The sequence below is a fragment of the Canis aureus genome, chromosome 19 (genome assembly GCF_053574225.1).
Source record: "Canis aureus isolate CA01 chromosome 19, VMU_Caureus_v.1.0, whole genome shotgun sequence".
Taxonomy (NCBI): Eukaryota; Metazoa; Chordata; class Mammalia; order Carnivora; family Canidae; genus Canis; species Canis aureus.
The window spans coordinates 35,340,349-35,356,629 of NC_135629.1; the positions used below are offsets into that span (position 1 = coordinate 35,340,349).

The 16,281-nt window shown below is 36.2% G+C and overlaps 1 protein-coding gene across 24 annotated transcripts in view; it reads left to right on the top strand.

Moving 5' to 3' along the window:
* The window catches only part of ERC2 (ELKS/RAB6-interacting/CAST family member 2), a 904,101-nt gene that overhangs the window by 409,003 nt on the left and 478,817 nt on the right, over positions 1 to 16,281 (top strand). For all 24 annotated transcript variants that reach the window (XR_013357839.1, XR_013357837.1, XR_013357838.1 and 21 more), the window contains one exon: positions 11,519 to 11,656. Coding sequence is in view for 21 of the 24 variants with exons in the window: in XM_077858464.1 (XP_077714590.1) it covers positions 11,519 to 11,656 (138 nt within the window). In the remaining 3 variants the exon portion in view is untranslated. The remainder of the gene's footprint in view (positions 1 to 11,518; positions 11,657 to 16,281) is intronic.

Below are 16,281 nucleotides of genomic sequence, written 5' to 3' on the forward strand. Positions count from 1 at the left end.
ATTTGATAATCTATGCCTCAAAGATGAAGTCAGAAAGGAAAAATATTCACTTAGCTGAATGAAAATGAAAATACAATATATCAAAAATTTGTGGGATGCAACTAAAACAGTGCTGAAGGGATATTTATGGGATTAAATGGCTACATTAGAAAAGAGGAAATGTTGCAAATGAATAATCAAAGTTTCTACCTCAATAAACCAGAAAAAGAACAAAATAAACCCAAAGGAAGTATAAGGAAGAATAATAGTAAAGCAGAAATCAATAAAATTGAAAACATGGAAACAAAAAAAATTAATAAAAGCTGCTGCTTTGAAAAAATCAGTAAAATTGGTAAACCTCCAGCACCACTGAGAAATATGAAAGAGAGAGGATGAAAATCACCAATATCAGAAATGAAGCAAGAGATATCATTACATATTTCATAGCCCTTAAAAAATTGATAGAGGAGGGGTACCTGGGTGACTCAGTTGGTTAAGCATCTGACTTTTGGTTTTGGCTCAGGACAAACTATCAAAACTTAACCAAGACGAAATACATAACTTGAATAATCTTATAACTGTTAGATAAATTGAACTTTTAATTTAAATGCTTCTACAAAAGATGTTTCTAGGCCCAGATAGCTTCACTGGAGAATTTTACAAAACAGTTAAAGAATTAACACCAATTATACTCAATTTCTTCCTGAAATTGAGAAGAGAGAATGTTTTTCAACTAATTTATGAGGATAGTATTACCTTGATACCTGAAACAAAATAATACAATAAAAAAAGCAAAATCCCCCACCACTTAAACCACAGCCCACTATGTCTCATGAACTTAAATAAAAACCCCTCAACAAAATATTAGAAAATCAAATGCAAAAATTTAAACCCCTCAACAAAATATTAGAAAATCAAATGCAAAAATTTATTAAAAGAATAATATATCATGACAAAGTGGGATTTGTCTCAGTTGTACAAGGCTGGTTCAACATTTAAAAATCAATCATTGAAAAAAATCAATCATTGTAATCCATGATATATGAACAGAATAAAGAATAAAAAATGTAAAAATATAATCATATTAATATAGAAAAAGCATTTTATAAAATTCAACACTCATGATTAAAAACTCTAAACAAGTTAGGAATAGAGGGGAACCATCTCAGCTTGATAAGGAACATATACAAAAAAGCCACAGCTAACATCTGTCTTTTATTATTAAAACTAAATATATTTCCCCTAAATTCAGGTAAAAGGCAAGGATGTAACATAGTACTCTGAAGTTCTCACCACTGTGATAAGAAAACAAAAAACAAAAACCCATCCTTTTTTGCAGATGACATGATTGTCTATATAGAAAATTGCAGGGATCCCTGGGTGGCGCAGCGGTTTGGCGCCTGCCTTTGGCCCAGGGCGCAATCCTGGAGACCTGGGATCGAATCCCACGTCGGGCTCCCGGTGCACGGAGCCTGCTTCTCCCTCTGCCTGTGTCTCTGCCTCTCTCTCTCTCTCTCTATCATAAATAAATAAAAATTAAAAAAAAAATAAAATCTTAAAAAAAGAAAAAGAAAATTGCAGAGTATATTTAAAAGGAAAAAAAAAAACTAGAGTTGATAAGTGATTTCAGTAAAATCTCAGGATATAAGATCAACAAACAAAAATTATTACATTTCCATATACTAAAATGAATATGTACAAAATAAAATTAAATAAATAAATTTAATAATAAATTCTTATGTATTTATTATTATATATTATTATGTTTGTTATAAATAATTAATAAATAATAAATTAATAAATAATAAATTTAAAAATAATAAATTAAATTTCCAAAGAAAATGAAATATTTAGAAATAAATTTACCAAAACATGTACAGGATCTGTATGCTGAAATTTATAAAATGTTAATGAAAAAAATCAAAGAGGATATGGACTGTATTTATGGTTTTGAAAACATATTAAAGGTATTACTTCTTCCCAAATTGAGCTATAGGTTTAATGAAATTCCTTTCAAAACTCCAAGGATTTTTGTTGACATAAACAGGCTTATTACATATTTTTTATGGAAAGGCACAAGTCCTAGATTGGCTAAAACATTCTTGAAAAAAAAAAGGTGATATTAGTTCTTACTATATAGCTACTGTAATCAAGAAAATCTCCTATTATTGGAGTGATAGGTAGGTCAGTGGGACAGAATAGAGAATCCGGATATATACCCACACAACAATGCCTAATTGATATTTGTCAATAGTGCAAAGACATTTCAATGGAGGAAGAATAGATTTTTTAACAAATGGTGTTTGATCAACTGGATATCTAAAGGCAATACAAATGAACATTGACCCAATCCTCATATCTTATATAAAAATTAGCTCAAAGTAAACCATGGACTCAACTGTAGAACATGAACCTGTAAAGGTATTAGAAAAACTATAGGATAAAATCTTCAGAATCTAAAGCAAAGCAATGAGTTCATTAACAGCATGATCTCTAAATTGGAATTTCTGGGGGATCCCTGGGTGGCTCAGCGGTTTGGCACCTGCTTTCGGGCCAGGGCGTGATCCTGGAGTCCCGGGACTGAGTCCCATGTCGGGCTCCCTGCATGTGTCTCCCTCTGCCTGTGTCTCTGCCTCTCTCTCTCTTTCTCTCTCTGTGTCTCTCATGAATAAATAAATAATATCTTTAAAAAAAATAAACTGGACTTTCTGCTGTTTGAAACATCCTATTAAGAGGATGAAAAGAAAGGATACAGACTGGGAGAAAGTAATTGTAAACCATATTATCTTATAAGCGATTGGTATCTAGAATACTCTCAAAAGAACTGCAAAATCAACAGTAAAACAAAACCAAAACCAATCCAATTAGAAAATGGCTGAAAGACATGAACAGATAGATATTAACTGTAGAGAATGTGCACAGATGGCAAATAAGCCAATGAAAAGATGTTCAACTCATTAACCATTAGGGAAATGCAAAATAAAACTACAATGAGATGTCACTATATATCTATCAGAATTACTAAAACAAGGAGTAATGACAACACTAAGTGTTGGTGGGAATGTAGAAAAACTAGATCATTCCTACATTGCTGGTGGGAATGTAAAATGGTATAGCCACTCTGGAAAACAGTTTGACAGTTGCTTATACAGCTAAAATCGCAAGTTCTTATGACCCAGAAATTTTACTCCGGTGGCATTTATCTCAGCTAAATGAAAATTTATATTCATAGAAAAAACTTACACGTGAATGTTTATAGTAGGCTATTTGTAATAGCCCCAAACCAGAAACAGCTGAAACATCCTTTAACAGGTGAATTGTTAAACAGGCTAGTATATCCATACCATGGACTACTACTTAGTAATAAAAGAGAACAAATTATTGATAAAGATAACAACTTAGACAGGTTTCCAGAGAATCATACTGAGTGGAAAAAAAAACTAACAAACAATGCCAGAAGTTATGTTATATACTGTGTGCCTACTTTTATGTAACATTTATGAAATGACAAAGTTGTAGAATATAGGACAGATTCATTGTTGCCAGAGGTTAGACATGGGGACAGAGACAGAGATAAGTGGGTGCAATTACAAAAGGACAGCACAAGGGATCTTTTGGGAGATGGAATTGTTTTGTATCCTGACTTTGGTGGTGGTCACATGAATCTATACATATAATAAAATTGCATAGAACTAAATCAGACACAGACATATACTCACTTCAATGAGTGCATATAAAAATGGTGACACCTGAATAAGATCAATGGATTGTATGAATATCAATTTCCAGGTTGTGATACTGTGCTATAGTTATGTTACTACTAAAGGAAACTGAGTAACAAGAGTAAGGGATCAGTTTACATTGCTTCTTATAAGTGCATGGAAATATCAATTATCTCATTATAAAAAGTTTTTAAAAAACCAAGTATTTAGGGCAGTGCCTGGCTTGTAGTGAAGAGGTCTGGTGTATCCATTACCTAACTTTTTATAAGCTTAAAGTTAATTTTAATTTTAAGCTGTGTAAAAATGGCTACATCAGAAATACTACTTAAAATGTCACACATCCCATTATAATTAATTCTTCAGATTTGGATAAATTTCTCTTGCAGAATTCTTTGTTCAAGGAATCTTTTAAAAGACTACTATGTTTTTGTTATAGATGAAATATATGGGTTTAGTAACCTGAATTCTAGGATGGCCCTCATGACATGGGTGTTATGTCAATGTTTAGATTACATTTTATGCAAAAGAAAATTTGCAGATGTAATTAAAGTTCCTATTCAGTTGACCTTGAGTTAACGAAAAGTGAGATTATACTAATCACCTGAGCATTGTAAATCTGAGTCTAGAGGTCAGAGACAGAAAACTCAGAAAAATTCAAAACATGGGGGAGGGGATTTGACATGTAAGAGGTTCTCTGTTGCTAGTTCTGAAGATGGTTAGGGGCATGTAGAAAGGATCTAAGGCAAGTTCTAGTTGCTGAGAGCAACTGCTGGCCAATAGCCAGTAATGAACTAAATAATGCCAACAACCTGAATGATCTTGAAAGAGGATCCTAAGTTCAGATGAGAACTCAGCCTGTTTGATCTTTGATGTCAACTTTCTGAGACCATAGGAAGAGAAACCAATTATACCATGCTTGGACTTCTGATCTATAGATTGTGGGGCAATAAATTCATGTTGTTTTAACCCGCAAAGTTTGTGGTACTATTTTATGCAGTAATGGAAACCCAATACAAATGGGTTGATTTAAATATTTGTATTTAAATCCATCGTTTAGTGGATCCTGTATTAGTGGATCAGTTTTGTGTTTTCCTTGGTATTATATAAAGGGTATTTCTGAAGGAGGATTCTAAGAAGATGGAAGAATAGGAGGCACCAGTATTTTATCTCTCCATCTAGACAACAATGGCACTGTCAGAATCTGTCTGATGTAACTATTTTGGAACTCTGGAGTCTATGGAAGGCTTACAACTTCTAGAGGAAGGCTTAGATGGTAAAATGCCATTGATTTTGGACAATATTAGCTCTTAACACAGTGAAAGCTAACCATTTCCCACCCTTTAGTCTAGTGGCAGGCAACTGAACATGTGTGCCTGGAACAGCCCACACACAGCTTATAGGAGCCAGGGCAAGCAAAAAGAAACCACCTTCCAAATATCAAGGATTTGTGTTCTGATCATTGATTGTTGCTTCTCATCTCAGAGGTGCAGTCAGAGTCAGCAGCCATTGTTGTTGTCCCTCCCGCCATTGGTACACATCCTATCTCCTCTGCTGAACTGACTTCCAGGGACTTGGTGGGCTGGCAGTCCTTTTTCCTCCTCATTCATTTTCTCTTTTTCTCTTTTGAGAGCCATACATTGAAGATTAGGGCATTCGTGGACAATTATATATATAAAGAAAATTAGAAAAGTTGTGACACATACCTGGGAAAAGGCATAGGCTCAGAAAGGACCCAAGAAGACCTCATATTTATACCTCAGACTAATCTTTGCACGGAGATATCCTACAAAAACAATAACAACAACAGTAATGACAAACTCCAAACAATAAAAATGGTAAGAAAAAATAGCACACCGTGGGAAATGGAGAAAATCTGATTTCCAGAGTTACCACATTATGAGTTTCCACAACAGTTTTCAACAACAACAAAAATCACAAGGCATTCAGAAAGCTGGACAGTATGATGATCTGTTCAAAGGAAAAAAATGACAGAAACTGACCCTGAGAAGACTTGATGGCAAATCTATTAGACAAAGATTTTAAAACAATACTCTTAAAGGTGCTCAAAGAATAAATGGGAGATGTGGGAAAAGTAAAGAAAATAATGTATGTGCAAAATGGAAACATCAATGAAAAGATAGAAAACTCAAACCAAAACAAAATTCTGGAGCTGAAAATTACAATAACTGAAATGAAAAATTCAGTATAAGGAATCAAAGGCAACTTTGAGCAGAGACAAGAAATAATCAATGAACTTGATACAAAAAGAAATGATTGAAGAAAAATAAAGAGAACCTGAGAGCCCTGTGGGGCATCATCAAGTGAACAAACACACATATTATAAGAGTCCCAGAAAGAGGAGAGAGGTGCAAAAAGAATATTTGAGGAAATAATGGTTGATACTTTCCAAATTTAATTATATCCAGGAAGCTCAATAAACTCCCAGAAAGATTAATTCAAAGGTGCCCACACCAAGACCCATTATAATCAAACTTTTGAAATATAGAGACAGATATACATTTGAAAATATCAAGAGAGAAGTGGCTTGTCACTTGTAAGGGATCCTAAATAAGGTGATAAGCAGACTTCTGATCAGAAACTTTGGAGGTCAGAAGGCAATGAGCTGATATAATCAAAGTGCTAAACCAAGAATCCTATAAACAGAAAAACTGTTCTTCAAAAGAGAGGCAAACAATAAAAGACTCTTAACTATATGAAGAAACAAAGTGAGAGTTGCTGGAGGGGAGGTGTGTGGGGAGACGGGGTAACTGGCTAATGGGCATTAAGGAGGACACTTGATGTAATAAGCACTGGGTGTTATTTATAACTGATGAATCACTAAATTCTACCCTGGAAACTAATAATACACTATAAGTTAATTAAATTGAATTTGAATAAAAAATTTTTTTAAAAGTGAGGGAAGGGGCAGCCCCGCTGGCGCAGTGGTTTGGCGATGCCTGCAGCCCGGGATATGATCCTGGGGACCAGGGATCTAGTCCCATGTCGGGACCCCTGCGTGGATCCTGCTTCTCCCTCTGTCTGTGCCTCTGCCTCTCTCTCTCTCTCTCTGTCTCTCTCTGTGTCTCTATGAATAAATAAATCTTAAAAAAAAAAGTGGGGGAAAAATTAAGATACTCTCCCAAAAAACAAAAGTTTAGGAATTTGTTACCATTGTAGCTGCCTTACAAGAAATGCTCGAGGAAGTCGTGCAGGTTGAAATGAAAGGACACTAGATGGTAACTTAAAGCCTTGTGAAGAAATAAATATCTCAATAAAGCTAAGTACATAGGCAATTATAAAAGTTAGTATTATTGTAATGATGGTATGTAATTCCACTTTTTGTTTTCTACATGATCTAAGAGACTAATATATTACAAAATTTATTAGTCTAAAAGCTAGTATTATTGTAACTTTGGTTTGTAACTCCATGTTTCATTTTTTACATAATGTAAAACACTAATACCTTTAAAAGAATTATTATTTGTGTTTGGGAATACACAATGTATAAAGATAAAATTTTGTGACATTGGTAACCAAAAGGGGTGAAGATGGAGTTATAGAAGAGCAGAGATTTTTGTATGTTATTGAAGCCAAGATGATATAAATTCAGTGTTAAAATTAACTGTCATAAATTTAGGATGTTACATGTAATTCCCATGGTAACCAAAAAGAAAATAGCTAGCTGTAGTATATATACACACATACAAAATGATAATAGAATTTAATCATTTCACTACAAAATACCAGGTAGGTACAAAAGAAGACAGTAATGCAGGAAATGAGGAATAAAAACATTATAAGGTATACAGAAACAAATAGCAAAATGACAGATATAAGTCCCTCCCTTTCAGTAATTCCTTTAAATGTAAATGGATTAAACTCTAATTGTAAGAGATTGGCAGAATGAACTAAGAACAAAGAAACAAACACACACCCCTCTAACCTCTGCACAATGGTCCAACTATATGCAGTCTACAAGGGAATGACTTTAGATCCAAGAGACACAAATAGATTGAAAATGAAAGGATGGAGAAATATGTTCTATGCAAGTAGTACCTGAAAGAGACAAAACAGACTTTAAGTCAGAGAAGTTTGTAAGAGACAAAGGCATTATAAATTAATGAAAGTTTCAATACAAGAAGATATGACAATTACAAGCATTTATGAACCTAATGCCAGACCATCAAAATATGTGAAGTAAAAGCTGATAGAACTGAAAGAGGAAGAAGATAGTTTTGCAATAATAGTTGGAGATTTCAGTACTGCACTCTCAATAATAAAACAATCAGAAAGAAATTAAGTAGGGAAACAGAGGACCTAAACAATTCAATAAATCAGTAAGATCTAACAGACACATTCAGAACACTCTACCCAACAATGACAGCATGTGCATTTTTCTCAAGTGCACAGAGGACATTCCCCTGGGTAGACCTTATGACAGCTCACAGGTTAAGTCTCAATAGATTTTAAAAGATGGATATTATACAAGGTATCTTCTCCAACCACAAAAGACATAACAGAAATCTCACAGAGGAAGACATAGACATGGCCAACAAGCACATGAGAAAATGCTCCACATCATTTGCCATCAGGGAAATACAAATCAAAATCACAATGAGATACCACCTCACACCAGTGAGAATGGGGAAAATTAACAAGACGGGAAACAACAAATGTTGGAGAGGGTGTGGAGAAAGGAGAACCCTCTTGCACTGTGGGTAGGACTGTGAACTGTATAGCTACTCTGGAAAACTGTGTGGAGGTTCCTCAAAGAGTTAAAAATAGAACTACCCTATGACCCAGCAATTGCACTGCTAGGGATTTACCCCAAAGATATAGATGCAGTGAAACAGCAGGACACCTGCACCCCAATGTTTATAGCAGCAATGTCCACAATAGCCAAACTGTGGAAGGAACCCCCATGTCCATTGAAAGATGAATGGATAAAGAAGCTGTGGTCTATGTATATTATACAATGGAATATTACTCAGCCATTAGAAATGACAAATACCCACCATTTGCTTCAACGTGGATGGAACTGGAGGGTATTATGCTGAGTGAAGTCAGAAGAAGGACAAAATTATATGGTCTCATTCATTTGGGGAATATAAAAAATAGTGAAAGGGAATAAAGGGGAAAGGAGAGAAAATGAGTGGGAAATGTCAGAGAGGGTGATAGAACATGAGAGACCCCTAACTCTGGGAAACGAACAAGGGGTGGTGGAAAGGGAGGTGGGTGGGAGGTTGGGGTGACTGAGTGACGGGCACTGAGGGGGGCACTTGATGGCTTGAGCACTGGGTGTTATGCTATATCTGGGCATATTGAACTCCAATAAAAAAATATATATATACAAAAAAAAGATGAGGTTAGATATCAGTAACAGAAAAACTGGAAATTTTGTAGATTTGTGGGAATTAAGCAACACACTTTTAAACAATGAATGGATCAAAACAATTCACAAGAGAAATGAAAAATACTTAAAGGTGAATGAAAACAAAAGTGCAATGTCCCAGAACTTAATGGAAAGCAGTACAAAGGGGAGAATTTACATGTTAAGAGAATATCAGCAGAGTAAAAAGGCAACCCACAGAATTGGAGAAAATATTCATAAATTATATATGTGATAGGGATTAATATGAAGAATATATAGAGAATTCCTAAAACTCAACAACAAAAATCAAACAATGTGATTTTAAAATGGGCAAAAGGCTTGAATAGGTATTTCTCTCCAAAAGGTATACAGTATATAGATGGCTAAGTAAGCACATGAAAAAGATCACTCAACATCGTGATTCATTAGGGAAATGAAAATCAAAACTAAACCATCTTCTACCCATTAGTATCCACTGTAATATTAAAAAAATGGAAAATACCAAGTGTTATTATATTACCTTGCCTGCATACTGGTAGGATTCTGACCCTAAACTGTCTCAGTCCTCTCAGGGATTTGGGGAGGCCCTAAGGAGTCTTTCATAGGTCATAAGTGAGTCTTTTAGCCTCTATTTCCAGTGCCGAAAGTCTCTTGAAATCCTTGCCTACCGCTGCCCCAGAGCTCATGCCTGAAAGAAGAAATCCTCAGTCCTGTCCAGGGAACTGTCTCCCAGAGTGACAGGGGGTACCTCATCAGTTTGCTTGGAACCACCATGAATCTACACATATCCGTGTATACAGATATATCTGTGTGTGTGGGTATATGCAAACTAATAGTACACACTCTCCTTGAAGAGCCAATCCTCTCAGCTGTTGGCTTCTTTTATATAATGAGTATCATTCTGATATGTAACCATCCATATTCTTGCTCACCCATATATTTATTTATGGTGTTGTGAAACTGCATGAACACTTACTTGTCTGGAATGGAGGAAGCTCTGTTTTGACTGCAGATAATTATGCCTTTTGAGTTCCTGGGTTTTCATTGGAGGGACAGTGAATTTTCTCACAGTTGTAGGTGGGCAAGAATACATTGCATTTTGATGAAGGAGAGGGTTAACTATTTGACTTATAACTTGAGTTTCCAGGATGTTTGTCTGAAGGCAGAAGACATGTCTTATTAAAAAGATACATTGGTGAGAAAAAGAAAAGGCAGAAGGAAGGGATAAAGTAAAAAGGAAGGAAGGCGAAAAGTCCATCTGTTAGTCCAAATCTATTGTAGCCACTGGAAAAATTAGCCAAGTCCCATGTCATGCCAGTTGAGGGTCACCAGGGTCATTGTCTTTGCATTCAGGGTGATTTTGCTGCTCCTACTACTACCACCTCTACTGTCACCCTCTAGTCCTCCTCCTCGTGTAGCTGCAAGTTCTGTCATTATTTGTATTGCATTCCAGATTTATGCTAAATGAATCAAATAATCCAAAAATTTGTTTAAGTCACACATTGTTAAACATGCATTTGGAATGATTTCCTGTGAAAGCCTGTGTGCAGAATACAAATATTTTGAATGGACTTATCTTAGAGTTGTACTGCCTTTTTCACTTGTCACTTTAAAACCCTTAATATGAATAAATTGTTTGTACAGTGGGCTTTTTTTAATCCTTAGATAAGAAATACATGGTTTGAAAGCAGAGAATAAAAACATGAATGATAATGCACGCAATGCCCAGGAAAGGTCCTTGCTGCTGCTCGTGGGCAGGCGTTATAATCAGCTATTTGGCGTGTTTATTTCAGGCTGCAGATAGTGGATTAAAGTGGCTGGTTGGTTGCCAGCACATGACTTAGTTGCTAAATGGAGTGTTTAGTACTTGCTACATTTGATTTATATCACAAGTTCTTCCCATTAACAGTCTACTGATGATAACCTACTTGGCTTTTCATGTGGTTACTTTGAAATAGCCACTTGACAACATTTGGCATATCAGAAAGTTTAATACCGAATAAAGGAGTGACTGAATATGAATAACTACATAGGTTCTGCCATATATTGATATGATGCTTGATGCAGAATGGGCACCTAATTAATATGTCTTTTCACTGAATGAATAGATCCTGCATATGTATTTCTCTGATTCACTATATGAAGATTAGATTATGGATTGTTCTGGTAGGAGGAATAGAAATAGGTAGAAATAACAGTGTTTACATGTCTGACAGGCTTATATTGTATGGAAGGAGATGGTCTACTCATCTGTATCACCATTTAAATATGAAGTTGATTACATGGAAGGATGAGGTCTCATCAAAATGATTCTAAGTTAGTGTAACCTCAATGCTGACAATGCCCATAAGCTAAGGTATATTTTTTAACAACAGGTCCTCCTCAGGAATCTTGGCCTTGGATATTTAATAAAATATGCATTGAATGTGGTGATCTTTATTTTCAGATTGAAAACTTGCAAGAACAACTTAGGGATAAAGATAAACAACTAACCAATCTGAAAGACAGAGTCAAGTCCTTGCAGACGGATTCCAGTAATACGGATACTGCGCTAGCAACACTTGAAGAGGCTTTGTCAGAAAAGGTGAGCTTGGGCTAAAAAGTGGGGGATTTAGGGAAACATGGTTGGGAGGAGATGATCTAAATGCATTTAAATGTGCCCACTTTTCTCCATGGGCTTACACTAAACTCCATCCCAGCTGGACCTCCCACTCTCATGTTAGCCCTCCTCAGTATACTTGGCACATTGAATAAGCCAGGAGAACCTTGAAATGCAAACCAGATCATATCACATTTGGCCCTGGTTAAAAACTTTAACTAGCTTGTTATTGTTCTTAGGTTGATAAAAACTAAAATCCTTAACCTGACCCTTATGGTCTATCCCTTCATCTGATCTGGCTCATATCTGATCAGCTACCTCTCAACCTGTTGGCCTTATTCCTCTCTCCTTCCCATTCTCCCACCTTTTTTCCCTTTCTCCCTCTTATTTTCTCTCCCCCCTTCCCTTTTTCTTCTCTCCTTCCTTTCCTCTACCTTCCCTCTTTTTTCTTCCTCCTTCTTTCTTTCCCAACCTTGTCCCCTATCTCTCTTCCCTCATTCTCTGTATTCTAGCTATTCTGGCCTAGCTTTTCTTTTCTTTTCTTTTCTTTTCTTTTCTTTTCTTTCTTTCGATTTTATTTATTCATGAGAGAAAGAGAGAGGCAGAGACATAGACAGAGGGAGAAGCAGGCTCCACGCAGGGAGCCTGATGTGGGATTTGATCCCAGGACTCCAGGATCACGCCCTCGGCCGAAGGCGGTGCTAAACCGCTGAGCCACCCGGGCTGCCCTGGCCTAGCTTTTCAAGTCCACCATGTTCCTTCCTGCATTAGACCTTTTGCATACACTATTACCTAGCCTAGAATATTCTTTACTTCCTGCAGATTTAATTCCTCTTCTTTTGGGAGTTCAGCTTCCTGAAAAGCTGTATTACACACAGGAGTCAAGGAGGTAGATTTTGGAGCTAGAATGCATGTCTCTTATATTTGCCATTATCATAGTCTATAAACTGTAGTAATGAGGTCAAATGGTAGAAGACCAAGGTAGGAGTCAGTCCCAGCCTTGCCATTAACTAACTGGATGACCTTGGCAAATAACTCTCTTTTCTAGCACTTCAAATTTGTAGAATGGAAGGCATTAGATTAAATGGCCCACAGATTTTTAAAGCCAGTGTATCTTAGAGAAGGCTTCTTTTACTTTGTCAGAATCATCAGGAGGTGCCTGTTGAAAATCTAAATTATTAGGTTCCATCTATACCTACTAAATCATAACCTTGAGGGGCCCTGGGATTCTGAACTTTAGCAAGTTCCTGGAGTGAACATCAAGTCATTGTGGGGGTCACTGTAATCTGAGAGCCATTGCACTACATAAAAAAATAGAGATGCTAAAAAGAAGAGCCATAATTTTATGGCTAGATAGAAATTATAACATTATAACTTTAATATTAAATTATAAAGATATAAGATTTTACTTGAAAACTTTTAAGAATAAATAAGATGATTTTTCAGGGAAAATATTCTTTTTTGAATTTTCTAGAATTTATTACCAAAACTCTGTGGTTGGTTTTTTTTTTTTTTTTGTAAAATTTTGAATAAGGGAATATTGGTTCAAAGATTATTAATGATTCTGTATCCTGTTTGCAATATTTGAGTGATGCGATGTCAGTACATTAGTACCTCTCAATTTCCTTCTGCAAGTTTACAGAAGTAAACATGTACCATATAATTTTTCCGTGTCACAGATTCTTGGCAAGATTTTATCTTTTTTTTCCCCTGGCCCTATTAAGATTTGATTTATTCTAGTTTAAATCCCAAAATAATTTCCAAATCTGAAATTACTCCTTTTATGTAAGCACTTCCTTTGAGACTGAGGGGGTGACTGGGAAGGAAGGCTGAGGTCTGTGGGAGTCTGCCCCCCTCATACTCATGCCACCACTTAACAGTTGTATCACATGGGGCAAGCATCTTCTCTTAGTATCTTATTTCAAAATATACATTTAAATTAGTTGACCTCTAATTGAAACCACCTTGATAATCCATAATCTCAGGCACATGGAATCTGATTTGGGCAATCAGAGGAGGAGTTGATTAGATAGAAACCTTGAGGGGAGAGGCAGAGAACAAAAATAAGGAAAGTAGGTTTGGTGTGAGACAGTAGGGATTGCTGACAACTGTAACAAGCTGCAGAGTCCTTGACCTGCCTCAAACCATTCAAGTTCAGTTTTTAAAATATGATGCTCAAGCCAAATATGATGTAGGCTGGCTTTGGCCTGTAGGCTCTTAGTTTTCAAGTCTTATTTGCAATTGACTTTTAGCCTTTCACAGTAATAAAGAATAAAAACAAAACACAAATCAGTTATTTGAAGGCAATTTTCAAAGGGTGCCAAAATTAGAATGTTAGTGCATTTGAAAAAGCACAAAAACATTGGATAGAAACAGGCAAGGTTTTTTTTTGTTGTTTTGTTTTTGTGTGTTTTTTTTTTTATCATGGAACAAAGAATAGTAGATTCCTTTTAACTATTCCAGTATCAAACTTTTGTATATATCCAAATAATCTTATCATCTAGGGAGCTTCTTAAAATGTAGTTTCCTGGGTCCCATTTCCTAGTGATTCTGATTCAGTTGCTTTGTGATGGGGCCAAGGAACCTGGGATTTTTAAAAGCATGCCCAATGATTGATGAAAGTGGTCAGATGACCACACTTTGAGAAATACCAAACCTATGCTCTTCCATTTTAAAGATGGGAACTGGCCTTAATGAGGTGAAATGACTTGCCCAGAAATGAACATTTTGGACAGATATAGCACCATTCCCCATTTCTGGGTTCTAGGTGGATGTCATGGATAGACCATGGTGCATGTTAACTTCTCAACCCAATGATCCAGGAAGCCACTTCTAATCTGTCTAAGTTGGCCCTTTGTTGGGACTTTGTTGCCTCCCCTGGACTATCCCAAGGCTACTCAGCTCACTGGTGATGGAATGGGACTGAAATTCAAACCTTCTGATAATTGTATAATTGTGCTTTTGACAACAACATAATTACCATTAATGGCCCTTCCCTCACAAGTTCCAGTTTTATCCACATTTAATTGAACAGATCCCCTGGAACAAGATATGGTACAAAAATTAAAATGATTAATTAAAAATCATGGACTCACAAGAACATCTAATTACTTGCTGTCATTTGGTTGATGAATAGAACCTGTTAGGTACTATTCACCATTCCACTTGAATTATGACCTTCTGGGGAGTGTGTTATTCCTTTTAGTTTCTAGGAATATATATACATATTCACAGTGCAAAAAAATAATGCCACTTAGCAAGTCAAGATTGAGTATGACTTAGTTCTAGGATCGACACACAGAAGCTCAAGAGATGGAACCCGCAGTATTTATAAAACTGGTCTCGCCAAGCCTTTCTGTAGCCACATAGCAGATAAGCAGTTGAGAAAGGCAGATAGCAGTGCCGGAGGCCACTGTAATTCAGTTCCCACTCAGTGATAAAGCACAAATAGATTAGACCTGTGCAGAGCCAGATGAGTGCACAAGAAACACTTGCCAATGCAAATAAGACTAAAACAAGAACACATTGTTGGAATTTCTGCAAGTTAGTTGTTAATCAAGTAGATCATGGCATATTAGGGCCTTTTAACACATGTTTTTGACATCTGGCCCTGCGTGGCTGACAGTTAAATTAGTTTTGTGATTGACAGAGAAATATTTTGTAGTACTGAATCATCAATAACACTTAAAAACATTATAGTGCTTGCTGATTTTTTTTGTCATCGACACCCAGTCAATAGTACAAGTGCTTAGAGTGAATCAGCCTACTTACCAAATGATTCTGGCACCTTCTGGATGTTAACACACATACTTAATTTTATTTCCCTTCTTTTGAAGCTAAGGCAATGCCTATGTTGAATTCTTATTCCTTCCTTCAGCCTTTGTAATTGCCTGTTGTATGCCAGACAGTTTGCCCAGCCCAGGTTAAAAGAGTCACAGGATTTGAGTGCTGTCCTTTGGAAAGCTAGGCTGGGAGGATGGACATGCAGTAAAACCATATGAAGGGGCTGAGTGGGAATAAATGCCACATGATCCAGCCAGAGCAATTCCTGGGAAGTTTCCAAATAGTGAGGTGACATAGTCAGTTTGGGACTTAAAAAAAAAAAAAGTCACTCCAACAGCTCATGTGATGGAAGTGATGGCATGGAGAGGGCCTGGTGGGTGATGTTTTTGCAATGAGTACAGGCATAAAGCAATAAGGGCTCAGTTGCTAAAATTTGTAAAAACCCTTGAGAGACTTCCTGTGCACTGAGGCCATTTTCTCCTTTTATAGATGGCATAATCATCCAATCACCAGTGTCATGGACAGAGTCAAATAGGACTATAACTAGAATTAAGAAGAAACAAATGTGGGCAATTAGTAGACTGATTTGTTCTGTTTCCACCTCCACTGTTGTAATACTATACTTCATTTTAAAGTGTTTTTAACTAATTGCAAAACAATAACGATATTTCTTTTTTTCCTTGAAAGCATTAGATACATAAATTATTGTCATTGGAGTAGAACATTTGCTTCCCTGGGGGATCTTAAATCACAGGCTAAGTGTTCAAACTAACTTCCCTCTGCATCACATACTGTTTTACATTGTCTTATGTATCAGGCCTTATCTC